This window comes from Sus scrofa, chromosome 12, assembly GCF_054392235.1.
Source record: "Sus scrofa isolate SSC_HxYL_T2T_F1_AM1 chromosome 12, Sscrofa_HxYL_maternal_Yorkshire_Landrace_v2.0, whole genome shotgun sequence".
Lineage (NCBI taxonomy): Eukaryota > Metazoa > Chordata > Mammalia > Artiodactyla > Suidae > Sus > Sus scrofa.
This window is the reverse complement of record NC_139394.1, coordinates 57,791,590-57,817,472: the sequence shown is the minus strand read 5'-3', so window position 1 is coordinate 57,817,472 and position 25,883 is coordinate 57,791,590. Positions and strand designations below refer to the sequence as shown.

Genomic DNA, 25,883 nt, shown 5'->3' with positions numbered 1-25,883 from the left:
GAAATGGCGGGGCGGGTGACTCAAGGTGGATGTGGGGTGGGTGTCCCAGGAATGTTTTCCTGAAGCCTAGGAGTAGTCCCTAACTCCAGCAACACGTCAGCTTTTTCGTTTTGCTTTTTAGGGCCACAGGTGCGGCATATGGAGCTTCCCAGGCTAGGAATCAAATCGGAGCTATAGCTGCTGGCCTTCACCACAGGGCACAGCAGGATCCGAGCCGCATCTGTGACCTACACCACAGCTCATGGCAATGCCGGATCCTTACCCACTGAGCAAGGCCAGGGATTGAACCTGACCCTCAGGGATACTAGTCAGGTTCATTACCGCTGAGCCACAAGGGGAGCTCCTGAAACACCTAAATTTTGACAATAGGAAGGAAGCCAGGTGGGTCCGCTGAGACCTTGAACATCTTTGTCTCCGCCCTCTGCTCTCTGCTGAGACCATGTGCTCAGGCCAGGCCTCTGGGCAGATGGGTTCTTCCCAGGCCCCAGAGGAACCGTAGGAATTCTCATGTCCCTGTCGGGTCTGGTTCTCTTTCTCTCTCTCACACAAACATGTTTAACCCTGGGTCCAGAAGTCCCAGATAATTTATGCCCCTTTGCCATTCTCACGGGGGCCAGGCCCAGAAGAGAGTGACAGTTTCCTTTCCTTTTGAGCTGTGGGAGCAGCTGACCCCCTTGCCCAGTCTTCAGGAAAGTGGAGGGGTCACACCTGGCTTTGGGGAGGGGCCAGGGTGTGAGGAGGAAGATGGTGATGGTGGTGGCACAGCGGGCGGGTCGGAGGCTGCCTGCTTTGCCTGGCAGGTCCAGCTGGGTCGGGAGGAGGCAGCTCAGCTCCTCTGACCCTGGGGGGATTAGAGAGATTAAAGTGAGAGAAGAGAGAGATGTCCGAGGGACCCAGAGGTGAAAAACAGGAGTCCTTGTGAAGGAGAGGCCTGGGGGGAGAGGGTGGGCCTGGGGGTCCTTGTCCTGGACCTCTCCAGAGAGTCTGGGGTGAGAGAGCAGAGATAAGAGGCGGAGGTGAATGTGTTGGCGCCTCGTGGCTGGCTCCCTTGTCCCAATCCTCCCTCATTTGCATTTCACCAGCTCCCAGGTCAGCCCTCTGGCTCCTGGCCCCCCCACTATTGCGATGGGCACCCCCTCTCCTCACGGTGCTGCACAGTGACCTCTTCCAGGCCTTGCTGGGTGAGTAGCCCCGATTTTCCGAGGGGCAGCCGTGGAAAGGGCTGGCCTGGGGGCTGCTTGGGAGTCTGGAGATCTTTTGGTAGCTGCAGGAGCCCCAGGCAGGGGTCCTCCATCAGCGTCCACCAGCCCGGGCTGGAGGGGTTCCTCCCTTAGCGGGCAGACGGAGGTGAGGTGATGGCAGGGGCGGCCAGAGAGGCAGGGGGTGGGCGAGGTAACTCGGTGGTTCTGTTCCTGTGACAGACATCCTGGACTATTATGAGGCTTCCATCTCAGAGAGCCAGGTAAGGGGGTGAGGGTGGGGGCCCGACTTCCCGAGGGAGCAGGCAGGGCTGGAGGGGTGCGCAAAGCACTGCTACTATTACCCTGAGACTTGGGGGCCCTGGGACCACGGCCGGAGTCAGGCGCCCCTGCAGCCCCCTCTTCACCTGCCCCAGCTGCAGGCCCCAAAGGGTCCAGGACTCAGTCACTCTTGAGGCTTCCTCCTGTGCGTCTGAGGGAGCTGAGGCCCCCAGGGACTCCCTCGTGCCTGGCCCTCCCTCCCTGCCTGCCCCGAGCACAGCCTCTCTCCAGCGGCCCCGCCACCCTGGCGGCTCCCAGCCCATCTCGGGCTGCTTCCTCCTCCCTGGCTCTGCTGTCAGCGCTGGTGGCTCTGGCCAGGCCTCCATGTTGGCCTCAGGGCCTCTCCGCTCCTGCCTCCATCTCCTTTCCCATTATCCGGGTTCCTGCCAGCGCGGAAGGAGTTAAGCCTGCCAAGGCACCCCCCATTCTGCTCCTCGCTCGCTCCCTCCCTCCCCCTGCTTCCTCTCTCCTCCTCTCTCCCCTTCCCTCCTCGGCTCCACGGCTCCCTCGGCCGCTGCCGCCTCCGACCCCCCCCACCCCACTCCCCCGCCACGGCCCCGAGCCCCTGGCCGTTAGGCAAGACCCCCCCTTACCCCGGGGCTCCCCGAAATCCAGCTCCCCTCCCCCACCTCAGCTCATGCCCCAGCCCCCGAACTCCGGGGCTGCCAGCCCCCGGTGCCCCCGCCCCTCCTGAGAATCGGGGTGTGCTCCCCAAGCCCCCTCCCCTCCACTGGGGACCCCCTTTTAGGGCCCCCTTCCCCTCCCTCCCACGCTCCCCTCCCCTCCCCTTCTCCAACCCCCTCTTTCCCCTCTCACCCCTCCCCCCATCCTGGCCCCCCCTGCAAAAGTGGGGTGCGGAGGGGGGAGGGGTGAGAACCCAGGGAGGGGAGGAACGAAACTCCGATGAAGTCAGAGCCCCTTACCCGCCGCCGCGGCCAGGCCCCCCAACATGGACTGTCTCTGTATAGTGACAACCAAGGTAAGCCGTGATGGGGGGGCCAGTCACCTGGGGGGAGGGTGAGAGTTTGTGGGGAGGGGTTTGTCAGGCCTAATCTGCCGCCCGGGGGCCCTGGCGTGAGAGCATCCGAAGATGGATTTGGGGGTCATAATTTAGTTTGGGGGTTCACGGCTGAGAAAATGCTGGGTTTGGCCACAGGTGCCCCCTGGAGTGATCCCTTTGTACCTGGGGAGAAATGGAAAATAGGGGGTATTCTGTGACTTGGGGGCTGGTGGATTCTGAGCTTCACCAGTGATGTTTGAGGGAGACTTATTTAAGGAGAAGCCTGGCTCACATGGGAGTCCTGCCCGGTGTGTGTTAGAAGAGGGGCTCTGCGTGGGGGGTCCCCTTCTCCCCTGGGAGACAAACTGGTCTGCAGGTGTCTTGTCCAATTTCAGGGGGGCTCCTGGCTTGGGGGTAGGAGGTTACTGGTTGTGAGGGCCTGACTGGTCTGGGGGTGTCAGCTGGCACGGAAGGGGAAGGCCTTCAGGTTATAGAAGAAGCGTCTCGTGGTAGATACATTTGGGGGTGCTCTCATTTTGGGGGAGCAGTTAATTTAGGGTTCCAGCTTACGGAATGGGGATAGTTGGGAGTTGTCAGCGAGCTAGGGCCTGACATAGGATCACCTGAGGGAAGGGACCAGGTGAGGTTAGGATTGGGGGTGCTCCCTTGGGTGGTGGAAGGTTGCAGCAGCTGAGGCTGGCAGCTCCTGAGGAGGAGGAGGAGGAGAGGTTTGGGGAGAGAGGGGATTTGAGGAGGGGGACCAGGTGCATGGTGCAGAATTTGGGGGTGGCCCAGGCAGATGCCCATCACCCCCATCTCCTCCCACACAATATCTACCCCTGGTTGAGAAAGAGGGAGAAGAGCAGGTGGAGGGGATGTTCCTGTTACCCCTGACCCTTGGGATAAAGGTGGGGGAGGACACCTGGATTTAAGGTTACTGGGGTGAGAAGGAGTCAGAGGAGGGCCGGGCTGGCAGCCGGGAAGATCCGTACAAGGCTATCCCTGTGGTTGGAGTGCCAGAGATCCTGGCTGGCAGAGCTAGCAAGCTCCTGGTGGGATGCAGAATACCCTGGTCTTGGCTCTAGGACTCTGGGACTGGGAGGCTGGATGCCTGGTGTGTGGAGGGAGGCTTGGGCGGGTGGCAGGCAGCTGGGGGTTGGGGGGTGGGACAGGAAGTGGGGGCCGGGGAGGCGGGGTCTGGGTGAGTCACAGGCTGGGGAGGGGGTTATATTTAGTGGGAACTGCAGATTCTCAGGGGAGGGAGCTGAGGACACACATGTTCCCTGCCACAAACTCACACATGTGTGTACACATGCGTCTATACATGCCTCGCTCATGTGTGAGCTTGGACAGAGGCGACTGGGAGCGGAGGACCTTTAGGTCCCAGCCCCGACCCCCTCTCCAGAGCTACTTGCTTATCCCCTGTTCTGCGGGCTTTGGGCTTTCTCCCATGCTGCTGCTTCCTCTCATCCCCTGTAGTTTCCGTGGATTTTTGTGCCTCAGTTTCTCTGGGCTGCTCTCCTTTAATGTCTGTCTGATCCTCAGTTTCCCCGGTGGTCTCCTGCCCGTAGCCTGCCCCTTAGCCTTAGGCTCCCTGGCTCTAGTCCCTTATGTGCAGGTGTATACGGAAAGCCAGTTGGAATGTGTGGGCTCTGCTTCCAACACGTGAACACACATATGCCAGCGAGGGTGAGGGGCTTGCCTGCACTGGCAGCTATTCTGGGACGGGGGGTGGGGGGGTTATTCGTCTTCCTTCAAGAACCCTGCTTCTTCGATGGAGCCCAGGGTTGAGCATTCCCGAAGGAAGGAGTCTTACGCAGAGAGGATCATGCATTTTGGGGCTTTTACAGAGGCGTGGAGACCCAGGCTTGCCACATTCCTTGGCCGCAAAACTTGTCTGTCTCGGGATGGCGGGGACTTCAAGTCCCACAAGGCCTTGAGGCACAAGTTCCCTCAGTGTTAGAGGGTTGCTGCCCGTGGGGCTGTTGGGACTTGTGGTTCATCTCTATTCAGGGCAGCGCAGGGTTAGCCTAGGAGGAGCCAGCAGGGGGCACATGGCACTTGTCCGTCCCCCCCCAAATGCTGGGTGGGGTAGAGGGTGCTCATGCTTTGCGGTCGTTGAGCTTCCCAGCTCCATCTGAGTCCTCCATCTTTCACTGCCTATATTTAGACTCCTGCCGCAGTAATTTAAGGAACATTTATTGATTGCTTACTCTGTGCCGGACCCTATGCATTGTGCTCGCTCTGCCTCTACAGCTATCACTTAGTCTTACTCCGTGCCTATCTCTCTGCCGGTGTCTCTCTGTCTCTGAACATCTCTCTCTCCCACTCCGCCCCCGTCCCTCCCTCTTCTCCCCGCGCTGCTGCCGCCGTTGCCATGGTAACCGGCGACGACTGAAGTTGCGTGGCGGGCCTGAGGGCCGGGCGAGGGTGGCGGAGGGCGGAGCAGAACAAGTGGGGGAGGGGGGAAAAGTGGGGAAAGACCGGGGGCATTTGGCCAGAGTCCCGGAGGCGAAGCGGTTAAACCCTCCGGGTGGTCCTTATTGGGCAAGCTAAGACGCCGGGGGCGGGGCAGTGTGGCCAATGGCCTCATTCATTGGCCGACTGGGGCGGGGCGGAGGGACAGTGTGGGCGAGGCCGGGGGAGCGAATGGGCGGGAAGTGGACGGAGGCGTGGTCTCCTAGAGGCAGGTGGGCGGGGTCTGGCGTACTCCATCCAGGGAGGCGGGCAATTACCCTCGAAAAGGGGCGGGGCCTTGGGGCTGGGTAACCGGCCCGAAATGAGGGCGGGGTTGCCCCGGTAGGGGCGTGGCGTGGTCCCATGTGCCGAAAGGAGACGGGGTTTGAGGGGCTTGTTGTCTAAGAAACTGCGGGGCGCAGGGGTCTTTGGAAGGGAGAATCCGGGGGTTGGGCGATCTGACGTCTCAATTTTCCTAAGATGGAGGCCTGTTCAGATTTCATCAGAGCACAACCTCCTACCTCGGCTCTAAGTTCCAGGGAGACGGTTGCTAAGCGACAGCAAAGTCCTTGATTGCTGAGTTGCCAGGCAACGGGGAAACGGAAAATGGAGGGAAAAAGGAAATGGGGGATGGGGGAGGGTCTTAATGGGCCATAGCGCCCACTGGCGGAGAACTAGGGCCTGTGCATTTTCTTTTCTAGAAGGAATTTTGAGTCCAGCCCCTTGCGCACTGGCTCCCTCTGAGAATCCAAGCATTCTATCCAGATATGAAACTAGGGCCTTGGGGGTCATCTTGGAGGTGCATGAAATAGATTCTGCTCAACTGGAAGGGAGGGGGCATGGATGAGGTTCTAGGGAAGGCCATCTTCTCTACCATATGTGGGCATTTTAGAGCAGCCAGAGAAGCAGATTTGAGGAGACTGCCTACTGGGCTTTAAGAGTTGGAAGGATGGGCGTTCAATGGGAGACTGTTTGGAAGAGATGCTTTCAGGTTCAGTTTGGGACAAAATGGGAACCTCTGAAGAGATCTGAGGCTGTCATTTTGGGGTCTTCTGGGAGATTCGTGGGTCACTGCAAATGGCAGGCCAGATCTTATTTTGATGAATGTTTTTTGAGACTTGAGTGTGGAGGAGATAGATATATTTGGGAGTAATCTTCCAACGAAGTTGAAATTCAGAATCATGGCGGGGGTGGGGAGGGTGTTGAGATGCAGGGAGGGCAGCCAGAAAAGTAATGTATGCATTTAAGGGGTAAAGAAAAGGAATAGGGAAATATCACTTAAAGGTGTGGTAATAAATTGAAGAAGTTGCAATTGAATTTGGAAGGTCGGCTTTAAGGTAGATTAAGGATTCTCTGAAAGGGGGGCTGGTGGTATTGGGGAGGGGTATGTTAGAAAGTCACAAGTAGCTAATTAGGTTTAAGGATTTAGACCGCGGACTTGCACAGGATTTGGACGAATTCGAGGACTGCTTACTTGGATATTTAACTGGAGCAAGGGTAATAGTTGCACTAATTTCAAGGTCTCTGTCAGTGGATTGGGGGATAGATGTAATTTTTAAAGGGAGGCTTTGAAGGGTAGATAGTACAACGGGATCCGTGGTCCTTAAGCTCTTGGAGAGCGTTGTCTGGCTAGCAGGTGGGGCTCTAGTGCTGACTAGAACAGGCAGTGTCTTGGCATCCGTGGGGATCTTGACCACATTAACCATCTTTGGGGAGCTTGGGGGGAGGGGATGGGGGAAGGCAGTTTAGATCGCTTGGGGGTCCTCCTGAAGTGAGGATAAAGTGCTGCTTCCTTCCCAGCCTCCAGAGAGTCCGGTGGGGTTTTGTAATAGGGGCCTGGTGATTTTCGGCGTGGGAGATTAGACAGAATAAGGGGTCCCAGAGAACCAGAGTGATAAACTGGTGAATTTTAGGAGGATCTCTTTTTGTAAAGGGGTCAGAAGAGACGTATACTGTAGAAGCCGAAGTCCACGTAGAACCAGCTGGAACCAGGGAAGTTGATGGCTAGGAGGGTCTCCCCGCACCCCGTCTCTCCCAACGTGACGCTCTCCCGCACTGCGCAGGCGCCCTGCAACCCCCCCCCCCCCCCCCCCCCCCGGCCGCAGCCTCCAGTCGCCGCGGCCGCCGCAGCCCCCGCCCCTCTGCCCCTCCCCCTCCCCCAACCCCTGGGACCCTTGCTCTCCCACCCATCCCCTCCCCTCAGTCCCCCTCCCCTTCTCCATGTCGGCTCGGAACAGATTCGCCTCCATGTGTCTCTGCGTGGTACGTGCCGCGGTACGGGCTCCGGCCCCGCTCCCCTCTTCCCGGACCCCCCAAATCTCAGGGTGTAAGCTTCAAGTGCTGTCGCTCTTTTTTCTGCTTGGCGCAGGGTCTCTGGGGTGCAGTGTCTCGCGGACAGGCGCAGTGGGTCGCGCCTCTTAAGATCATCCACTTTCACTCACACCCCTCTATTCTGGGGGTGCACGCCTCGCTTCCAGGTCATTCTTGCAACTGGGGGTCCGGTGAGGAGGGGGCCAAGCGGGAAGGCACAACAGCTACCCCCAGGCCTTTGACTTGTCCTATACCTTAATATATTGGGGGTTGAGACTTGGTCCCAATAGCAGCTGAGCTGTCGCCGGCTGAGGCCCTGTGTCCCAGTAGGATAAATGAGGGGATCTTCCTTTCCTGCCAGTCCTGCTTGAGTTGTCCCGCAATCTGGGAGGAGAGGTGCCCAGCCCACCCCCAGCTCCCAGGTGGCAGGCTGGGAATGGCTCTCTCCCACCCTCGCCCCTTCAGAGGTTTTCCTTACATTTACTTAGAAAATTTCCGGGGGCTGAAGACAGGGCCCAAGCGCCCTCGGCCACATTCTGGGAACTTTGGTTTCCTTCCCTTGTTCCCCGTTTCGGTCCACATTGTCTCCCAGGCAGGAGGAGCCTTTTCCTCCGTCTGAGACAGCCCCCCACGGGGGTGGGGCAGGGAGAGGTGTCCGCAGTCTCACTGTGCTACCTTCACCTTCACCTCGTCTTTAGAATAAACCATGAAATGTCCTTTTCCACGCTTCCTTTTTCTTTTTTTTTAATGTGCACCTTGATATTTCTTCATCAAATTCAGGAATTTTCTCTGTGGGGGGGTGGGGGTGGGGATGGAGGGGCATTGGGTTCAAACTCTCCCCCAGACTCCAAAACTGGAAGCTGCAGCTCTGGGTCTGGCCTCATTTTGTCAGGTAGGGAATGGGGGGGCCTGGTGAAGTGAGAGAGGCGGACTGGCTCCTCCCCCCTCTCCCCCCCATCCCGCCCCAGCTCTGGGCACGCCCAGGCTCAAGACCACATTTTCAGGGTGTGGAAGGAAGAACTTCTTTCAATTCCTGGAATTCTGTTATCCAAGATGGCCCAGGATTTTTTTTTCTTTTTCTTTTTCTTTTTTCGGCTTTTTAGGGCCACACCTGCAGCATGGGGTCATGGTCGAATTGGAGCTGTGGCTGCCAGTCTATGCCACAGCCACAGCAATACTGGATCCTTAACCCACTGAATGAGGCCAGGGATCTAACCCATGTCCTTATGGATACTAGTCTGGTTCGTAACCCGCTCAGCCACAATGGGAGCTCCTAAATGGCCCAGCCTTGAGGGGGATAATTTAAGCTTCTGCTTCCCCCTAACTTCACTTCTTGCACTTGTGGTATTGAAACCTGGAGTTCTGAATTCTCTTTCTAAGTCTGTCTCCAAGTCAAGTCTCTCTCCAAGGCCAGTAAACAGAGCCTATCTTGATGAGCCCCTTGCTTGCTTTCTTTAAGGCGCTTCAAATGTATCAGGATGCTCCCGGATGCCAGCATGTCTCTGTGTCACACCGTCTAACTCATCCTCTTCTCTGACTTCATCCTAACCAAGGCCGAAGTTGGGTTACAGCCTCAGCCTTGGTTCCTCCTCCGAATTTTCAGAATCCTACCTATTGGAGGAAGCCGATCAAGGCATTGACCTTGATCGGCTTCCTCCAGTTTGATCTAGTTAACCGTTCTTCTGTGAACGTTGAGGTCTTCTCAGTGTCTAAGATACTGTGAGAGGGAACTCTTGCCTTTGCTTTTTACCCATGAGTACCGGGGCGTGTATTCTGGCTTCTGCAGTCTCTGAGGGAGCCTCCCCTCCTCCATGGAGCCTGGAGTTGGGGAGGGTTTGCTTCTGTGGGGACAGGGGCAGACCTGGGAAGACCCAGGCTGGGGTGCTGCCTGTCATTACTCTTCTACTGTTGTCTCCAGCTGCTCTCTCTCTCTCTCTCTCTCTCTCTCTCTCTCTCTCTCTCTCTCTCTCTCTCTCTGGCCCCGTTAATCTCATTTACGGGTGTCCCTGTTAAGCTAGGACAGGAGGCCCTTGAGATGGCAGGTGGTCACTTAGGAAGGGAGTCAGGAGTCAGATTGGGTCTCTCCCTCCAAAAAGCTGGAAGGAGACCGGGAATTCGCTCTGAGGCTCTACCGGGCTCCGCAGTCAGCAAACCTGGAAGTTGGCACCCATTCCTGCCCCCCTTCTGTGCCCTTCTGCCTCTGTTCCTCCCCCTCCCTCCCCTCTTCTTCTAGTATATCCGATTAGCTGGCGGGGCTGTGGGCATTTGGCGAGATGGGGTAGACTCCTGGGGCCCCTTCGCTGACGGCTTGGGAACCAGCGAGGCCAGTGGAGGAAGAGCTGGACGGGTTTAGCCTGAGGGGCTGAGGCCGAGAACCTGCTAGTTCAAGTGCTTGACTGCGGTTCCCGCCTGGGAGATGCTGGAGAGCCATTCACTTCCGGGGTAGAGGCGGGAGGTGGAGGCAGGGAGGGCGGGGTGGGGTGGGATGGACCGGGCGGGGGGTGAGGGGGGCACTGGACGGAGGAGGGAGTTACATATGGGAGTGGGATTAAGGTAAAGAGGACGTGGGTGAAGCTGCTGAGGGCAGCAGAGACCCTGGGGATGGAGCGAGAGAACGAGGTGGGGGGGGGGCGCACGTGGCAGGGGCTGGGGCTCTGGGAAAGGGGGAAAGCAACGGACCCCAGAGGAGCGAGCGTGTGGGGTAGCAGGCCGGGGTCCGAGGCTGTGGGCTGGAGGAGTTGCGGGATGAGGCTGGGGTTTGGGAAGCAGCGGCAGGTGCCCAGGCCCGGGCGGGAGAGGGGGCTGTGGGGAGGGTGGAGAGAGGGGAGCCAATGGGCTGGAGGACAGGGAGGGGGAGGAGCTGGTCAGGCCCCGGGGCCTGGCGCACCGCACTGGCGGGGGAAGCGGAGGCGCGCTGGGGCGGGCAGCCTGGGGCCCGAGGCGCTGGGCCGGCCCCCGTGACGCCTCCGTCGTCCCCATCCCCAGAAATACCGCTACCAAGATGAAGACACGCCCCCTCTGGAGCACAGCCCGGCCCACCTCCCCAACCAGGTAAACGCCCCCGAGCTGGTGCACGTGGCGGAGAGGAACTTGTCCCACCTCGAGGCCGTCCAAGGGGTCGTGGGCCACGCCCACTTCTCCCCCCTCAAGGTAGGAGACTCAGGCGGCCCCCTCCCCAGTGCGGCCCCCGGAGCCTCGGAGCTACAACAACCCCCAAGGGCCGGTAGGGCGAGAGCCGTAGGTGGGGGGAGGCTGGGACGTTGGGGGGGGGATTTGGGTTGGGCTCCTGGGGATGGGGGGAGGGGACATTTGGGGCTCTGGATACACCTGATTCCCACAGAGGAGAAACAGAGGCCAGGCAAGGGGGAGTGGGTGTAGTTTACACCCAGGGCGTGTGTGTGTGTGTGTGTGTGTGTGTGTGTGTGTCTGCGTGTACGTGTGTTGAGATGTGTGCATCCCCCAGGACCCTCCCTGGGCCCAGGCCCTCTTCATTCCTTCACACCCCCCACCTCCGTTTCCATTTTCTGTGTCCAGAGCTCTGCTCAGAGTGCCTGCTGCCCTCATTCGCTCTTGTCCCTTGGCCACCTCCTCCCCCCACATCCTGCCTCTGGGCCTGGCTCTCCAGCCCTTTCCATCTGTCTGGCCTGAGACTTCTAGTCTGGGCCCTTTCTCCCCTGCTCTGGCCTTTGCACCCCTCCTGTGCTCCCTCCCCTCCTCGCTGCCTTTCCCTCCCCACCACCGGCTGGCTGGCTGGCTGGCTGGCTGGCTGGCTGGCTGGCTGGCTGGTGCTGGATGCGGTCTCTCTGTTCCTCCCACGCACTCTCCTTCCCCCTCTCCTGGTCCCCAGCTCAGGCCCTCTGCGGCCTCATCCGTCCTCTGCCTCGGGCCAGCCGGCTCCCCCTCTCCCAGTTACCCCTTCCCTACTCCGCTTCTCTCCTCTCCTCTCTCCTGCTCTCAGGCTCGCACCTCCACTCAGATTTCTTTCTCTGCCCCCTGGGTCCCCCCCCCCCATTACTATTCATCACCACCTGTTTCCCCTTCTCTTCTGGGCTCCTTGGATGTTTTCTCTTCTCCAGGCCCGGGAGGCCTTGTTTCTGAGACCTTCCGTTCTGGACCACTTCCCATCTTCTTCCCCCTCAGTCTCCTCTTCTGGGGGCACAGGCTGGAGGGGAGGGGTGGAGTGTGCCAGGCCAGCTGTGAGATTCAGGGGAACACTGTGGGGTCCAGAGTGAGATTACGGGATCTTGTGGGGTGCCCTGGGAGGTGGGAAGTTGTTGACATGTCACCAAGAAGATGGGGCGGAGGTTTTTCTGAGCCTGGGATGAGGAGGCAGGGAGGGGGCAGCAGGAGGTTCTGGGGTGAGAAGGAGAAGAATTGGAGAGGGAGGGAAAGACCATTTTTTGGCACTTAGCAAAGAGGAGGGATGACAGAGGGTCAGGCGTCCTGCGCCAGGAGACAGGGATGGGATGGTGAAATCAGGGCAGAAGGTTCAGCTGGCTGAGAGGAAGGAAAGGAAGGCCCTGGAGATGGGGAGATGGTGCAGAGTATTCCCGTAAAACTCTGGGGGCTGCCTGGAGTGAAGGGAAGACTAGAGATGCTGTATTCCCAAGATGGGGCATTAAGTCCCTGGGGAAGGGGGAGAGGAGAGAGGGTGGTAGTCAGGACAGCGCGAAGGAGAGGTGGAATCTGGGCCCAGGAGACAGAGGAAGTGGAGGGAGAGCCTGCTGGAGGTCATACGTGTGGGAGGGCTAAGGCCTGAGCTGGGGGGCCGGGAGGAGCCTCAATTTTCAGAGGGTAGGGAAAGTGGGTTGAAGAAGTGTGATTTGGGCACACAGAATCTTGAGGGTTTGAGGATGAGGTCAGGGAGCCAGAAATTAGGATGGAGGCCAAGAGCAGGAGACTGATAAAGGAAGGGGCCGGAGGGGAGGGTGAGGACAGGGAAGGCCATGGGGAATGGAGGCTGGGGTTGGAAGATGGAAATTGAAAGGTGGGGCAGAGCTGTAGATGGAGGATATCACACAGGGCAGGGGCAGGGAGGGGGAGGGGACACGGCTGGAAGTAGTTGCGGATGAAGGACGCGGCCTGGGGAAGGAAGTTCTAGGATCAGGATGGGGATGGCGACTGGGGATAGGCTGTGGGGTAGAGGATGGGCCTGAGGATGAGATTTTGGCAGTCAGCGGCTATTGGGCTATTGGCTGGACGGTAGCATCTGCTGGGATGTGAAGGGTCGGAGGATGGTGGTGATAGATGTGTGCGTATGAAATCTGTTAAAGGGTTTGAAAGTGCGTAGTATCGAGAAGTAGTAGGAGAGAGGAGGGACCCCTTTGGAAGGAGAGATCGAGGAGTCGGGGAATCCGTGACGAGTGCCTCGCGCTTGGTAGGCTCCAAATACATGTTTGCTTAAGGAGGAGATAGGTTGGGGACCCCGGAAGGCGGCTTTTGGCCGCCTTCCTCCATTGCCATGGAAACGTGGTTTCGGTTGCCCTGGCAATGGGGGAAGCCCCTAGGACCAGCCTAGAGCTGGCCCCGCCCTGAAGTCTATAGAGACCTTGCTGCGCCGAGGCGACTGACGTCAGGGACCTGGACACTCCCCGCTTTAACCCTTTCCCGGATGAGGTGGGGGTGGGGAGAGAGATGAGAGGATAAGACCCGGATGTCTTTCACCACTCCCCTTTTTCTGACGTCCTTTGCACTGCGTAGGGTGTGGGGCGTAGGGGAGGGAGGAAGGAGGTTACTCAGAATGTGCTGCGCCCACAGACCCCTGAACGGGGACTTCTTTCTGCCTGGCTAACGGGGGGCGGGCCCCGGGGCAGGAGAGGCGGAGCTAGCGGATCCCTTCGGCCTTTGGGAGTCTGGTTGCCCCAGGCCACGCCCCATCTCCCCCTCCCGTTGTCCTGACGACAGGGCCTCCAGGAGGTGGGTCTCCCTAGGCCTTGGCTGGGCTTAGATACCGTTGCTAGGCAACACGGTCCCTAGAGGAAGGCGTGGATTGAATGGTGGGTGGGCGAGGGAGAGGGTGGGGCCCGCATCTGGGGGATCCCCGGATTCCTGGGGCCCAGGGTTTGGGGCAAATGTGTGTGAAAATGAGGGGCAAATCTGAGGTAGGGTTATGAAGGTATCTGAGTGTATGTGGGCAGATAGGGACAGGGATGGGGGCAGGAAGGGAGGGCGGACCCAGTGGACCTAAGTCCTGGGGGGTGTGTGTAGCGCATAAGGCATATAACACTCTCTGGTGTTACATCCGGTGAGAAGATTCTTCTCCCCCCCCACCCCCCGTCGGTCCCCCCGCCCTGACTCTTCACCATCTGCTGCTCCCCCATCTGGCTGTCTCTCCCTTCCTGCTTCTCAGACACCTCCTTCCACATGCAGGGGACCTGGGCTGGGCAGAGTTGGGTCCAGCACGTGTGCACGTGTGTGTATGTCACGTGGAGTGAGGCCGAGTCCTTCAGGGAGTCAAGGGTAGCAGAGCAGGCTAGATTAAGTGGGTAGGCATTCTCCCGGGCACAGCAGGTTAAGGATCTGATGTTGTCACTGTAGCAGCTTGAGTGGCTGCTGTGGCAGGAGTTCGATCCCTGGCCCGGGAACTTCCTCATGTCCTGGCCAAAAAAACTCCCAAACAAACCAGGCTGAGAGGGTAGCTGCGCTGGTGGGCCTCTTGCTTACCGGGTCTCCTTTTTTTCCTCACAGGCCAATTCTCCCCCAGTGATTGTCAACACAGATACCCTAGAAGCCCCGGGATATGTGAGTTGTTTAGATTTTGGGGCCATTCCGTAGGGAGGAGGGAGAGAGGGAGGGCCCGGGCCGCAGGGGCAGGGGTGGGCCAGGTTCCCAGGGAGGAAGTCTGTCTCACTGCTCTTGTGTTTCTGGCCGGTGCTGGAGTTGCAGGTGAACGGGACGGAGGGGGAAATGGAATACGAGGAGATCACATTGGAAAGGGTGAGCGGGCTCCTCCCCCTGAGGCCCTCTCCCCTCGCTCCCTGCCTGTGCTTCCCTGGGCCTGTGTTTTCTAGGTGGCGAGCCTCTCAACCCTGTCCCTTCCTGCTCGGCTCACAGCTTCCTGCCCCCCCCCCCCCCCCCCCCCGCCTCCGCCACTCGCCCTGGCTGGAGTGGGCTGTGCAGGAAGCTGACCCTCTTCCCCTTCTTCTGCCCAGGGTAACTCAGGTCTGGGCTTCAGCATCGCAGGTGGCACGGATAACCCACACATCGGTGACGACCCATCCATTTTCATCACCAAGATCATTCCCGGTGGGGCTGCGGCCCAGGATGGCCGCCTCAGGTGGGCGGAGGAGACAGGGGTTAGGATGCTGGATCCCCTGACCGGGAGGGCCAGGGCGGCAGGAAGCTCCTGGCTCAGGCCCGCCTTGCTGTCTTCAGGGTCAACGACAGCATCTTGTTTGTAAATGAAGTGGATGTGCGGGAGGTGACCCACTCAGCTGCGGTGGAGGCCCTCAAAGAGGCGGGCTCCATTGTCCGCCTCTATGTCATGCGCCGGAAGCCCCCCGCCGAGAAGCTCATGGAGATCAAGCTCATCAAGGGGCCTAAAGGTAGTAACTTGTTGTGCCTCCACCCCCACCCCCCCATGCCAACCGTCCCCAGCCCCAAGACCTGCTCTCCAGGTACCTGGGCACCCACCTCTGCCCTCCGCTCCATCCAGGACTTGGCTTCAGCATCGCAGGCGGTGTAGGGAACCAGCACATCCCTGGAGATAATAGCATCTATGTAACCAAGATTATCGAAGGGGGTGCCGCCCACAAGGATGGGAGGTTGCAGATTGGAGACAAGATCCTGGCGGTGAGGACCCCCCATCGCTCTTCCAGCCCACACCCGGGTCCTGTGTGCTGGGCCCTGCACAGGGCCCGGGCTCCCTTTGCGGCTCAGCGGCAGGGCATCTGCCTTGAGGCGATTTCTGGTTCTGTCTGAGCTCTGCTTCCCTTGACCCCAGGTCAACAGCGTGGGGCTGGAGGACGTCATGCATGAGGATGCCGTGGCAGCCCTGAAGAACACGTATGATGTTGTCTACCTGAAGGTGGCCAAGCCCAGCAGTGCCTACCTGAGTGACAGCTATGCTCCCCCAGACATCACAAGCTGTGAGAGCCCTCCAAACCCCAGAGCTCCCCGTGCCCGGCCCGGTTCCCCCCGTGACATCGCTGGCGACCGTTCCTCTTCAGATACGTCCCACGAGCCAGCTACAACCTCTGTCACTTCCTGTGGCAGGAGAATAGATGGAAAATTGGTCACCTTAGCGGAACTAGAAAAGATTGTCGATAGGTTTCTTCCCCAGAGAAGGCGCAAGGCCCAGGTGGTTTTATGGCTAACTTTCTCAAATCCTCACGGGATAGATAATTCTTCTGCTCTTTCTGAGTATAGGAAAAGGCAAAACGTTTCATAGTTAATTTTATAAGAGCATTTGAAAAGAATCACAACGATAACATAGAAGAAGGAAAGGAGAGGTGAATTTTGCTTTGGAAGAGACAGAGAATGACTGGCAGTGACATTGTTGCAAAACAAACAGCACGTTAAAGGCACAGCATTGTCACAAAGTAAGGTTTCTGGAGTTCCCTGGTGGCACACTGGGTTAAGGACCTGGCTTTGTCCCTGCTGTGGCTCGGGTCGCTGTGGTGTCGAGGGTTCTATCCGAAGCCTGGGAGCTTCCCCGTGCCGTGGGTGTGGCCCAAAACAAAAGGTAAAGGAGAAAATTGGTAACTTCATTTCGAATAGATGTGGGAAAGGTATTTGATGAAAATTTTCAGGGGAAAATTTAGTATGCAAGAGACAGGGGAATCTTCCCTAACGTAATTAAAGAATGTTTGTCAGAAACCAGGAATGATTGTACAACATAACGGTAAAATCCGTGCCGTGTGTCCATTAAGTTAGGAATTAAGTGAGATGCCTTTTTCTGCTTCTCTTAGTCTCTCGGCGTTGCTTTAGAATAGGGTTTCTCCATGTTGGGACTGTTGACATTTTGTACTTGATAAATTCTCTGTTGTGCGGTACGCTGTGCATAGTAGGGTGTTTAACAGCGGCCCTGGACTCTGATGACTGTGCCAACCTCCCGACCCGATCTTTAGACGTTGCCGAAGTCCCCTAGGAGGCAAAATGAGCCTGCCTGAGGATCACTTTTTTGGCGGTTTCAGGTAGCAGGAAAAAAAGAATAAAGAGATTTTGCCTTTGAAAAAGGAGAAACAGGAGTTCCCGTAGTGGCTCAGTGGTTGATGAATCCCACTGGGAACCATGAGGTTGCGGTGCGGGTTCGATCCCTGGCCTTGCTCAGTTGGTTGAGGATCCGGCGTTGCTGTGAGCTATACTGTGGTGTAGGTGGCAGATGCGGCTCGGACCTGGCGTCTCTGTGGCTCTAGTGTAGACCAGCAGCTGTAGCTCTGATTTGACCCCTAGCCTGGGAACCTCCATATGCCGTGGGTGCGGCCCTAAAAAGACAAAAAAGAAAAAAAAAAGGAGAAACAAATTTATCCTTATTTGTAAATTATGCTCTCGTCCATCTAGATTAAAATCTAAATGAATCAAGTGAAAAGCTCAGAAATAATATGTAGGATTAAGAACGTGGCCATATGTAAGATTCAAAAAACAAGAATTAGTAACTTCCCAGCCGGCAGAACATGTGATGGGTAAAAAGATACTTTTCACCATAGAAAAAAAGCTCTATAAGGAGTTCCCGTCGTGGTACGGTGGAAATGAATCTGACTAGGAACCATGAGGTTGCCGGTTCAATCCCTGGCCTCACTCAGTGGGTTAAGGATCTGATGTTGCCGTGAGCTGTGGTGTAGGTCGAAGACACAGCTTGGATCTGGCATTGCTGTGGCTGTGGCGTAGGCCGGCAGCTGTAGCTCCTATTAGACCCCTGGCCTGGGAACCTCCATATGCCTCGGGTGCAGCCCTAAAATGCACAAAGAAGAAAGAAAAAAAGCCCTATAAAATCCTTAGAAAAATAAACTTGACAAGAAGTGTGTACGATTTATATGAAGAAAATGATGAAAAATGAAACTTTACTGAAGGGCATAAAAGAAGGATTGGAGAGTCACATCGTGTTTCTGGATGAAAATATGCTTAAAGCTCTCAGTCCTCTCCAAGTTAATCTCTATGTTTTATGCAATCCTAATCAGAATTTTAATGCTCTCCCCCCCACCCCACCCCCCGCCGAACTTGGCAGGTTGATTCTAAAGTTCAGCTGGAAAAATACATTTGGGAGAATAGCTAAGAAATTTTTGGAAAAGAATAACGAGATGTGACTGCTTCATCCAAATCTGAAGTCATACTGTAAAACCGTATTAAAATCACATGGTTCCTGCTGTGGATAGATGGTGTCTCTGTAGCAGCAGGGATGTAGGTTCAATCCCTGGCCCCATACAGTGGATTAAGGATCCAGCGTTGCCATAGCTGCCATAGCTGCAGTGTAGGTTGCAGCTCCAGTTCAGATTCGATTCCTGACCTGGGTGGCCAAAAAAGGGGGAAAAAACAAACAAACAAAAGACACATGGTCTTGTTTCTAACTACCTAACTACCTAGCAGAAGGAACCTTGACTGCCTAGAGAAAGGGCCCATCCCAAATCTTGAGCAAGAAATGTGGGAGGTGAGGCGTTTGCATTGTGGTTTAGCGGTTAACGCATCTGACTAGCATCCATGAGGATGCAGGTTCCATCCCTGGCCTCCATCAGTGGCTTAAGGATCCTGCGCTGCTGTGGCTGTGGTGTAGGCTGGCAGCTCCAGCTCCAATTCGACCCCTAGCCAGGGAACCTTCAAGTGCCGCGGGTGTGGCCCTAAAAAAGAAAAAAAGAAAAAAAAAAAAAAAAGGCGAGGCGAGCTTGTAGCATCCTTTATACCGTAAGCAAGGAAGCTCATCAAGGGTCCTGTCAGACCCCGGAGCTAGATGGCAGCTGGCCATTCAGCCAAAACTCATCACAAGCGTGTTAACATCTACGGGGACATAAGGACACTTCAAAACAATCGAGTACCTCTGGAGGAAGTACTGAAAATTCATTCTGAAAATCGGGAAAGGGAAGGCATCAAGCATTTATTCTCCCTTCCTGTACAAACTGCACCTCCGAATAACCTACTGGTTGATGGGGGGACGTTCTTTTTTATAGACGAATTCCTCTCTCTCTCAAAAAAAGTGGCGCTCGCTGTTTTGCTGTCCCCAGCGAACTGTCAGGACCAGGCAGTGATCCTCGGGGGCTGCTGCAAGTCATATGTGAAAGGCTGATGGGGCGCTTTATACGGGATGGATCAGGCTGACCATACCCGGACCTAGGGTTCCTCTTACCTCACCCCAAAGACAACCAGACGTTATCACATCCCGTGGGGATGCAGAAAGCAGGCAGCACCACCTGTGACATATTCTTGCCAGAAATTGAACTTGAGTCTCTATGCCAATAACCCGTTCACAGGAGACACGGAACAGAGGCTCAGTTAACACCCCAGGGGCAGGGATGTGAGCAGTGAGGTACCTCTTAGAGTGACCCAGTTTTTTCCAGCAAATGAATGGCCAAGAGGGGGAAAGGGACAGGGAGAGGAATTTTGTAGGTGAAGTTTGAGAGATGCTGCAACCAAACGAAGCCCCCCAAAGCTTGCTATTAACATTCCCCTTGACCTCCTGTTCCCTGGCACATCCCTTTCATATCCACTGTCCACGTCACCTATGAATTCCTGCCCCCTGACGTTGCTGTGATCTGCTGTCCCCTTCACCAGCCACGCCAGCCTAGTTTCTCTGACTCCCTTCCCCTGAGTCTGGCACTGCGGGTGCCCCAGGGTGGCGCCGGGGCTGATGGGTGCCGTCTCCCTCCGTGTTTTTCCATCTCACCCTTTCGCCCACGGCTTCCCTTAGCTTATTCCCAGCACCTGGACAACGAGATCAGCCACAGCAGCTACCTGGGCACCGACTACCCCACAGCCATGACCCCCACCTCCCCTCGGCGCTACTCCCCCGTGGCCAAGGACCTGCTCGGGGAGGAGGACATTCCCCGGGAACCGAGGCGGATCGTGATTCACCGGGGCTCCACGGGCCTGGGCTTCAACATTGTGGGCGGCGAGGACGGTGAAGGCATCTTCATCTCCTTCATTCTGGCCGGGGGCCCGGCGGACCTCAGCGGCGAGCTGCGGAAGGGGGACCAGATCCTCTCGGTGAGCGAAGGCCGGGCCGGCCCGTGCCCTCCTCCCCCGCCAACCCACCCGTCGGGGCCCTCGTGGGCCGGCGCCTGGTCCCCACCTCCAGCGCCTCTGCCGCTCCTCCTCCCTTAGGTCAATGGCGTTGACCTCCGCAATGCCAGCCACGAGCAGGCTGCCATTGCCCTGAAGAACGCGGGGCAGACCGTCACCATCATCGCGCAGTATAAGCCAGAAGGTACCGCGCCTGCCGCTCCCCCGTCTCTTGTGGGGTGAGATGGTCCTCAGAGCCCTGGGGCTCCTGGGGTCCGTGGGGGGCGGGGAGGGGCGAGGACCGTGGGGCCGGGGCTCAGGAACCTTCTTGGCCTTTCGTAGAGTACAGCCGATTCGAGGCCAAGATCCACGACCTTCGGGAGCAGCTCATGAACAGCAGCCTGGGCTCAGGGACTGCCTCCCTGCGGAGCAACCCCAAAAGGGGTTTCTACATCAGGTCAGACGCCCCCCGCCCGGGCTGGGTTCTTCTCATTCTGTGCCCCCCTCACCCCCCAGCCAGCTCGTCCCCGAAACCCTGCCTGACGCCCCCATCCCCAGGCCTGACACTCAGCTGGCTTCCCGCGCGGGTTAGCATTTTGCAACACGCCAAGCGGTTGGAAAACAGCCTTGGCTCAGGTGTCCCTACCGCCTCCCAGCCCCTGGGCCCCCTGGCACCTCCCCTAGGACGCCCAGCTGCCTCCCACTCTGCTCACTCAGAGGTTAACACGCAGCAGAGCAGGGGCTCTTGTCCTCCCAGCCCTGTGGGAGGACACAGTCCAGGGGAGGGGACCACAGCACTGTCCCCCGTCTCTCCGGTGACCTTCCGCTACCTTCTTAGAGCTGCTCCGCCCGCGGGCTGCTCTTTCTCATCCTCATCAGGTGCAGGCGCCGCATCCTCCCCCCTCCCCCCTGGGCTCCCATCCTCCCCCTTCGGCCTCACCTGTCACTTGCCCTGCAGATGGCCCTCAAGACTGTCGGCTCTGGCCTGGCCTCTTCCCGGAGGTCCAGACCTGCGGTTCCGGCCATCTGCTTTCTGGACATGTCCCTCAGGACGTCCCACAGGCGTTCGCACTCAACACGTCCCAAACTGAGCCTCACCTCTTTCCCCTGTACGCTCGGTCCTGCCAGTGTGTGTTCTCTCTCTGAATGGCACTGCCATCCGCCCGGGCACCTGGGACAAACCAGAGCCTGCTGGAGTTCCTCTGTGGTCCAGCGGGTTGAGGAACTGGTGTTATCACCGCAGCGGCTCGGGTTGCTGCTGTGCCACGGCTTCGATCCCTGGCCTGGGAACTTGCCCATGCCCCGGGTGCAGCCGAACAAAACAAAACAAAACACCCCCACAAAAAACACCTAGGCCTTGCTTGGCCCTCCCCTCATGGCGAGGTCCAGTTTGCCCCTGGGGCTGGTCACTTCTGACTCCCAGACGATGCTGGATGATCCTGGAGTCTCCTCCCGTCTTTCTAGCCCCCGTGCTCGCTCAGCATCTCTGCTGTCTCGGCTGTTGTTCCCTCCCTCTGTCCTGACCCCAGGGGTTGTGACTTTGAGGAATTTCTCATGGCTGAGGGTGCCCAGAGTTTGTCAAGAGCGATCTTTTTTTTTCCCTTGTGAGTTTGATTCCAGCGTCCTCCGCGCTGTGAGGCCCATGCATATTGCATCTGCTTTCTTGGGCAGGTGCTGGTCTAGACCTTCCTCTAGAAACGTCACTGAGTCCACAGCCTGATCCCCGACACAACGTGGACTGGATGACGGTTCACCGTTGTGGCGATTATGAGTTTTGGTAGAGCTTCTGGTCCCCACGCTGTTCTTGGGTCCCTCAGAATCCACGGCACCTGTGGGAGAGCCGGCAGCAGCCCTGCTTGTCTATAGGCCCCTGGGCAGCACCTCCAGGATGGGTCTCAGGGGCCAGGGTCCCCACCGGTCTCTGACCGAAGGCCGTGTGCCCTCCAGGGCCCTGTTTGACTACGACAAGACCAAGGACTGCGGCTTCCTGAGCCAGGCCCTGAGCTTCCGCTTTGGGGACGTATTGCATGTCATCGACGCCAGTGACGAGGAGTGGTGGCAGGCGCGGCGGGTCCACTCTGACAGCGAGACCGATGACATTGGCTTTATCCCCAGCAAACGACGGTGAGCCTTCCTGCCACTGAAGCTCACAAGGTCCCCAGGCTGGGCAGCCAGGATGGAGGCCATGGGCCCTCTGACTTCTTGGGGGTCTGTCTGCGGGGGGTGGGGGTGGGGGCAGGGCGTCATGACTCCCATGAGCCTTAGGGGCAGACAGCTCCCTTAGGAGCGCAGACGCCCAGGGGCTGCTGGGAGATGGGGCTGTCCGCCGGCCTAGGGGGCCATCGGGCCCCTGCCTGGGCATTTCTCTACCCCATCCATCCCACATGTATCCCACAGGGTTGAGCGACGGGAGTGGTCAAGGTTAAAGGCCAAGGTACGTGGAGGAGGCCGTGAGCTTGGGCGGAAGAGGGGGGTGGCTTGTAGGGCCGGACTCCTGACCAACTGCACGGCCTGCTCTTTCTTCCTAGGATTGGGGCTCCAGCTCCGGATCACAGGGTAGGTGGGCCGGTTTGGGAGGAGCTGAGGTGAGAGGGCTCCGAGTGTCTCGTGACATCCTCAGGAAGGTGGCGCGGGGCCCCGAGTCCCCTGCCTCGGAGCCCCTTGCAGACGCCCTGCCTCCCGCTAGGTCGAGAAGACTCGGTTCTGAGCTACGAGACAGTGACACAGATGGAAGGTGAGCCCCGGGCCGCCCCTGCACAGCCCCTCCCGCCCCCACCCAGCCCCCCCTGATCCCGCCCTCTGTCGTCAGTGCACTACGCTCGCCCCATCATCATCCTCGGGCCCACCAAGGACCGCGCCAACGACGATCTCCTCTCCGAGTTCCCCGACAAGTTTGGATCCTGTGTCCCTCGTGAGTGCCCAGGCCTGGGATGGAGGGGCTGGGGGCGGGGCCCAGGGGTCCCAGGCAGAGCCCCTTCTGGGCATTGATTGGGGTGCAGCTGGACATGAGGATTCTCGGAGAAGGGCGCTTCTCAAGTCACCCTCACGTCCTGGGCTGACCATCCCAGGGCAGGGATTTGGAGGACTCGGCGGTGGTGGTGTGGGGGGGAGGCAGCTCTGCCCCCCTCGGCCGGCATCTGGGGCTGCGCCGAAGGCAGGGCTGAAGCTAGACGGATGGCGGTTAGCTCTTTGGGGGCTGGGGTGACTTCCCGGCAGATACGACACGGCCCAAGCGGGAGTATGAGATAGATGGCCGGGATTACCACTTTGTGTCGTCCCGGGAGAAAATGGAGAAGGACATCCAGGCACACAAGTTCATCGAGGCCGGCCAGTACAACAGCCACCTGTATGGAACCAGCGTCCAGTCCGTGCGAGAGGTGGCAGAGCAGGTAGGAGCCGGCGGCCCGTCCTCTTCCTCCTCCCTCTCCCTGCCCTGTGGCCTTCCTCCAGCTGTCTCTAACTCTCTCTCTCTCTCTGTCTGTCTCTTTCCCTGCTGGGTCTCCGCTCCGCTCCTCCACCTCCTCCTCCTCCTGGGCAACTCTGTCGCCTGCCTGCTTTCCCGGGCCCCGCCCCCGCCTCCCTCCCTCGGTTCCTGACCCCAAACTCCGTGCTGCCATCTGTCCCCTCCCCTCCCCTCCTCCTTGCCCCATTTTTGCCTCTCCTCCTGTGGCCTCGGCCTTGATGGCCCGGCCTCCCCCCTCTGGGCCCTCCCTTCTGCCGGCTCCCCTCGGGTCCTCTCCCCTCCCCCTGCCCGTCCCTGGGGTCCCGGCTCCCGTCTCCCACTCCTCTGCCACCTCCTTCTTCCCCATGCCCCCACCCTGCCCTCTCTCCCTCCACGGCTTCTTTCTCCATCTGCCTCTCCTCCCTCCATCTGCTTCTCCTTGTTCCTTCCATCTGTCTGTCCTCTGTCCGTCCTCCCGGCCCTCCTCCCTCCACCCCACTTCCCTTCTCCTTCTGGGCTTTCTCCCCAACCTGTCGACGCCACCCCGCTCTTGCCTTGCTCTGCCCCATCTTTTGGGTCCCCTCCCTGCCTGTTCCTCACCCCTCTGCCCATTCCCCCAATCCCTCCCTCCTGTGCTGGCCCCTCCCTTGCTCTCTGTCTGCCGGCCTCCTTTTCTGTCCCTCACTCTGTCTGTCTGTACCTTTCTTGCCTCAACTTTCTCTGCCCACGTGTCTTTCGACATCCATGTCATTTCCCTTTTGGTGAATCTGCCGTTCCCCACCTTCTGGCATACTGTGTCCTGTCCTGGCACCTCTGTCTGTCCTTTCCCACCACCTGCTGGCCCCCCTCCGCCCGCCCTGCCCGCCCCCCAGGGGAAGCACTGCATCCTCGACGTCTCGGCCAATGCCGTGCGGCGGCTGCAGGCGGCCCACCTGCATCCTATCGCCATCTTCATCCGCCCCCGCTCCCTGGAGAATGTTCTGTGAGTATGGTCCCGGGGGGGCCTCCCCTCTGCTCCCCGCACCTGTGGCCCTGGGCCTCAGAAGGCCTCTGCGTTGAACTCTTCCCTCAGAACCCTGGACAGTGGCTCCAGCAGCCCTTGAGGGGGGTCTGCACCTGGAGTTGGCACCCAGAGGATGCAGGGACTCCCAGGCCTCTTTCTGCCTCCCTGCCCTGGTCTAGGCAGGACTACAACTCCCAGCAACCCCTGGGGCACACACCTGCTGGGGCGAGCCAGGGCCTCTGGGCTTTCGGGAGTTAGAGGCTGAATCCCTTCACTGGGGTGCGGGCTGGAAGGAGGAGGTGCTGGAGAGGTCCCTGAAGTGGCCACACCTGGCTGGGGTGGGTCACGGGGAGGGGGCCTATCTGTGGCCCCAGAGGATCTTGGAAGTTGTGCTCTTGGCATCAAGCTCCAACTAGGAAAATACGGGTTGCAGAGTTCCCGTTGTGGTGCAGGGGAAACGAATCCGATTAGTATCCATGAGGATGCGGGTTTGATCCCTGGCCTTGCTTGAGGTGTTGCCGTGAGCTGTGGTGTAGGTCAGTGATGCGGCTCAGATCCCGAGTTGCTGTGGCTGTGGTGTAGGCTGGCAGCTACAGCTCCAATTCGACCCTAGCCTGGAAACTTCCATGTATCTCCAGTGCGGCCCTAAAAAGCAAAAAAAAAAAAAAAACGGAAAGGAAAAGAAAAGAAAATAGGGCTGCGACTTAACATCCCTGGATGGAGGAGACGGAGGGCTGAGGGACCACCCTGAGGTCTGTGTGGCTCTTGCTCCGCAGAGAGATCAATAAGCGGATCACAGAGGAGCAAGCCCGCAAAGCCTTCGACAGAGCCTCCAAACTGGAGCAGGAATTCACAGAGTGCTTCTCAGGTGAGGCTGCGGCGAGCCCGCCGCCAGGGCGCCAGGTGTCTTCGGCCGCAGCGTCAAAAAAGAGGCCCCTCTGGGTGGGTGATGTAGAAAGAGCTGCCGCCTTTGGGCTGGTGCAGCCCCGCGGCTCCTGGATGGGAAAGTGAGGCCGAGGTGCCCCTCCCTTCCCTGGGCCTGACGCCCCGCTCCCTCCGCCGCAGCCATCGTGGAGGGCGACAGCTTTGAGGAGATCTACCACAAGGTGAAGCGTGTCATCGAGGACCTCTCAGGCCCCTACATCTGGGTCCCAGCCCGAGAGAGACTCTGATTCCTTCCCTGGCTTGGCTGGACTTGCCCTGCCTCCATTGCCGGGGCCCTTGGTCTGGACTGAACTGCCCGAGCCCTTCGCACCCAGCCTCCCTCCCACCCCTTCTTATTTATTTCCTTTCTAACCGGATCCAGCCCGTTGGAGGGGGGACGCTCCTCTGCATGTATCCCCGCTCCCCAGAACTGGGCTCCTGAGCCCCCAGGAACCTGGGGTCTGGGGTGGGGGAGCCGGGCGCCTGGTCCCGAGCCCGAGCTCCTCAGGACCCCTGAGCCCTGCCCGCCCCCAGCGCGCACACACAGACCCCCCGGGGGCGCCTGCCCTCCCCTCCCACACACATTCCAGAAGTCAGGGCCCCTCCAGGAGCGCCCGCTGCAGGGCTGCAGGGCTGTAGGGCTGCAGGGCTGCAGGGCTGCAGGGCTCCGTGCTCTCCCGAGGCAGGGTCTGGGGTCACCCCTGCCCCCATCATAACTCCCCACGTCCCTTGAGTTCTCATTTATTTTTTTTCCATTTTTTTTCCTCTCAAAGGTGGTTTTTGGGGGGATACGTGGGGGGACCCCACTGCGGGCCCCCTGCCTTCCACACGCCCCCCACCTTTTTTCTTTGCCGGTTTGCATGAGTGGAAGGTCTAACTGTGGCTTTTTTTTTTTTTTTCTGGGATTTTTTTGGGGAACGGGGAGGGATGGGTCTAGGGAGTGGGAATGTGGGGGGGGAGGGGGGCAGGGTTGGGGGTCGGGTGTCCGGGAGCCAGGGGACGACTGGAAATGCTGCCGCCTTCTGCAATTTATTTATTTTTTCTTTCGAGAGAGTGAAAGGAAGAGACAGATACTTGAAA

The 25,883-nt window shown here is 58.6% G+C and overlaps 1 protein-coding gene across 18 annotated transcripts; it reads left to right on the top strand.

Moving 5' to 3' along the window:
• The first annotated feature begins 726 nt into the window (after positions 1 to 726).
• Positions 727 to 25,883, top strand: DLG4 (discs large MAGUK scaffold protein 4). Of its 18 annotated transcripts, none has more exons than XM_084985870.1 (22): positions 727 to 899; positions 1,083 to 1,181; positions 1,422 to 1,462; positions 10,273 to 10,338; positions 13,975 to 14,028; positions 14,173 to 14,223; positions 14,439 to 14,563; positions 14,662 to 14,831; positions 14,942 to 15,078; positions 15,230 to 15,374; positions 19,124 to 19,419; positions 19,537 to 19,639; positions 19,777 to 19,891; positions 21,382 to 21,558; positions 21,832 to 21,868; positions 21,963 to 21,990; positions 22,121 to 22,168; positions 22,244 to 22,345; positions 22,651 to 22,823; positions 23,749 to 23,858; positions 24,656 to 24,747; positions 24,945 to 25,883. In XM_084985870.1, exons 1-22 carry the CDS (start codon positions 881 to 883, stop codon positions 25,049 to 25,051), a joined length of 2,295 nt encoding a protein of 764 aa, XP_084841996.1. In that variant the 5' UTR covers positions 727 to 880; the 3' UTR covers positions 25,052 to 25,883. The 18 variants fall into 18 exon arrangements, 14 of the variants coding, with proteins under 14 accessions (XP_084841996.1, XP_084841995.1, XP_003481342.1 ...); XM_084985869.1 differs by having other exon boundaries at positions 866 to 899; positions 10,273 to 10,437; XM_003481294.5 differs by lacking the exons at positions 727 to 899; positions 1,083 to 1,181; positions 1,422 to 1,462 and adding an exon at positions 1,990 to 2,499.